Source organism: Mus pahari, unplaced genomic scaffold, assembly GCF_900095145.1.
Source record: "Mus pahari unplaced genomic scaffold, PAHARI_EIJ_v1.1 scaffold_11600_1, whole genome shotgun sequence".
NCBI classification, from domain to species: domain Eukaryota; kingdom Metazoa; phylum Chordata; class Mammalia; order Rodentia; family Muridae; genus Mus; species Mus pahari.
Window position 1 is genome coordinate 19,909 of NW_018393007.1, and position 3,811 is coordinate 23,719.

At 39.4% G+C, this 3,811-nt stretch overlaps 1 protein-coding gene across 1 annotated transcript; it reads left to right on the top strand.

Moving 5' to 3' along the window:
* Window positions 1-1,067: 1,067 nt before the first annotated feature.
* LOC110315301 (anionic trypsin-2-like) lies at window positions 1,068-3,811 on the top strand (the record flags this gene model as incomplete). The annotated part of the gene is made up of 4 exons (XM_021189387.1): window positions 1,068-1,107; window positions 2,079-2,238; window positions 3,101-3,354; window positions 3,693-3,811. Coding segments are annotated over exons 1-4 (573 nt in total), but the record flags the coding sequence as incomplete, so codon positions are not given.

Consider the following 3,811-nt stretch of genomic DNA (forward strand, 5'->3'; position numbering starts at 1 on the left):
GCTCTAGCAATGGGTTCCTACAGTACCTTTTAAAAAAAAAAAAAAAAAAAAAAACAAAAAAAACAAACAAACAAAAAAACTTATTCACAGATATTTTACAGAAATGTTTTCTCTGAAGTATAATACTGTGGTTAAAAAATATAGAATATCAGAGTCTTCCTATCTTTCTACTGAATGCAATTCTGTGAACAGAAATCAGACCAAGTATTGCTGAAGTCCTTCCTCATATATACTGTCGACTATAGTCTTCTATCTCACATGACTGTGTTGAAATAAGGGATTCTCAAGTGCAGATTTTTTACCATACCATGAAAATGGACTCATAAAAGCATGAAAAATGAGCATCAAATTTGATGAGCAAGATATTAGAGGCTGATGTGGGATTGGTGTATCTCTGGAACTTATTAAGGAATCTCCTACTTAAACTTCATTCTTCACACATCAAAACACTTTTCTTGTATGAACGTGGTTAGCAAGGAGAGCCAAGTAAAACTACAATACAAACCATTTCTATTTCTCCCTTTGACATGCTATTAAATTTTGTAATTCTGATGCCCAGGTATATGCTATTTCTATATGATAAACTATTCTAGAGCTAAGAAGAAGAATCTCATAGTTATTAGATCCACATGCCATGATTTTTTTTTCACATGGGACAAGAAGTTTCAATATCCACCAACATATACCAATAACAGGTCTTCCTTAATGTAATAAATAAGTTTCCCATAATATTAGGGTATATCTAATGAAAACCACATAACCTCTTTACATGAACCTAAGAAGGCTATGATGTACATGTAGAGTCTATGTTTCCACTGTTTTGCAAAGCCTCTTTGCAAGAATCATCCACTATCCATGCCTACAATAGGATGAAATGTTTCCCTATCACATGTACCTGACCTAGTCATAGAGCAGACAAACAGCACAGATGACGTAAGGCTCTGCAAGAGGGAAAACCACAGGTGTGTTTGTGTAGAGGCAGTGGGCCCCCCCCCATTGGAACCTCCTTCTCACTACATTGGGGTATAAAGGCAGGCTTCCCCTAGTGCTTACTACCTTCTGCTACAATGAATTCACTCCTGTTCCTGGCCCTTGTGGGAGCTGCTGGTGAGTTCCATGCCTTATCCCATGCTCTTCCTTCTTCTAGAAGCCATGGACCCCATCACCAAGACCGCCTTTTCACCCCATCTCTACCCAAATGTCCTTTCTTCTTCCAGCAGCACTCTGCTTCCAATCTTTCAGGCTTCTCTGTCAGCCTAGTTTATTACCCTTTCCTCTCTCATGTATAATGTGGTCAGAGAGTCTAGAAATGGAAGGGAAGAGGAGGTTCCAGGAAACGAACAAGCAGGGTTCCTTATGGTTCATCACCTGAAGTTACCTAATCCCTGGCTGCCTTTAGAGAGTTGAAAGTTAAAATCTGCATTAAATTGGAGACTAATATCAAAAAATTCTTATTTTATGTGACTGGAACAGTGACTTGTATTAGGAAGGCCATTTTGCTACTATATATTTGTTAAAATATTAAAGTAACTTTTAAGACTTTAAAACATGAAATAAAATAAAGATCAATGATATCAGCAGTAATATCACACTGCTCTGTCTTACATAAGGTCTGTTCTCTATATTTTGTTAATATATAGAATCAAGTTACAATAATCTGTGGGTACACAAAGCTTTACACACTGAGCATATTTTGTAAAATACTTCCAAACAGAAAAAACACTTGAAAGCTCTGTTAGCCAAATGGGGTCAATGAATGAAGATCATCAGTTCAAAGAAAGTAGATCAGACAACAGTCTCTTCACCATATTTCTGCAGGATGAGAGCATTGATGGTTATGTCCCTCGTTACCTTTCAAGGAGCAGGCACCTTGAGAGTAACTTCCTATTGTCCTGTAGTGCTGTGTACTGCAGTTTAGTGTCAGAAAAACTGACTTATGCCTACTAGGGATACACTGGTACCTCTTTAGTTTCTCTTCTTGTATTCATTAAGAACCACTAGGTAGCTGAAAGTTGAGAACTCCACCTTCCAAACCACGAGGAATTGTCTTCTCAGTGATCTTCTTGTCTTTATTCAAGTTGCCTTCCCTGTGGATGATGATGACAAGATTGTTGGAGGATACACCTGCCAAGAGAATTCTGTCCCCTACCAGGTGTCCCTTAACTCTGGCTACCACTTCTGTGGAGGCTCCCTCATCAATGACCAGTGGGTGGTGTCTGCAGCTCACTGCTACAAGAGGTAAGTGATGGGCCCTGACTGTACAGAACACACACTTGACCTTTGGGCAGATATAAGATCAGGCGAGAAATAACCTGATATGGTGAATGGGAAGAGTCACAGGAAAGAGCTTACTTATTTCCTGATTTGGAGAGAATAAGAGTACAGAATAGGATGCCTTCCACACCCTTAAATCATCCAAAGTACATCAAGTATATAGATAAAGAAAGAAAGGAAAATTGATTGTAGGATAGAGAGAATCAAAGAGGAAGTCACACAAAGACTTTCACAAAGAGCAATCCTGGGGCCTATACCATGCTGATGAACTCAGAGTTTTCAGGGAGTGTGGAAAAAAATCTGTGAACATTTTAGGAAATTGTGTGTTTCTGTTAGTTTCACTATTAAGAGAGAACTGAGAGAAAGTTTGTATACCAGATAATGTCAGACCTGAACACGAATCAAAAGGAGCCAGATTAAAATTATAAAAGTATAGGGAGAAAATACAGAGAATGAATTCATAGAAAGGTGGGAGATGCCATATTTTCATGGATAGACTATTCTTATTATACTGATGAGAGTAACGGTATTGAGAACAGGGGAATTAGTATAGTTTATACTTTGCAAAACCACATTGGAAGAATGAGGATACAGGGAGCTATTTAGTTTACAAAGGGTAGACCTTCAACTCAATCATATTACCTGTATTTGAAATAGAAATGAATTGGGTCTCCCTAGGTTACTTGCCCTCCATACCTCTGTCACTTTTCTGATATTAAACCAGGTATCCCCTAATTCCAAATTGATTCAGCAAAACCTGTTAAATAACTCTGAACTATTTACATTAACAGAGAGGAAGATTATAACTCGGTTCTCTTCCCAACAGCCGCATCCAAGTGAGACTGGGAGAGCACAATATCAATGTCCTGGAGGGCAATGAGCAGTTTGTCAATGCTGCCAAGATCATCAAGCACCCCGACTTCAATAGGAAGACCTTGAACAATGACATCATGCTGATCAAACTTGCTTCCCCTGTGACTCTCAATGCCAGAGTTGCCACTGTGGCTCTGCCCAGCTCCTGTGCACCTGCAGGCACTCAGTGTCTCATCTCTGGCTGGGGCAACACCTTGAGCTTTGGTGGTGAGTAGGAAACTTCATCTTCTTCTTTGGCAACTTTCCAGAAGCAAGAGAGTTTCTAAGATGCAAAATCATTGCAAGTACACAATAACAAGAAGTTCTATAGTGGGTAAAAGAGGTATTTGCACACAAAATACTCTTGTTCCCAGCATGTAAACAGAGCAGATATATTCTGCTATTACTTCTAGGAAGGACATCAATAATGAATATTCTGGGATCTAAGTTTCTTGCTGGGCTTTATTATCTTGAAGGATGCTCCAGGGTCCAGAGAGTCATCTCCACTGGAATGTTGATGTCTATCCTGGTCTGAATCACATTTATTTCTTATCCTTTCCTCAAAGTGAAAAACCCTGACTTGCTTCAGTGCCTGGATGCCCCAGTGCTACCTCAGGCTGACTGTGAGGCTTCCTATCCTGGAAAGATCACCAATAACATGATCTGTGTTGGCTTCCTGGAGGGA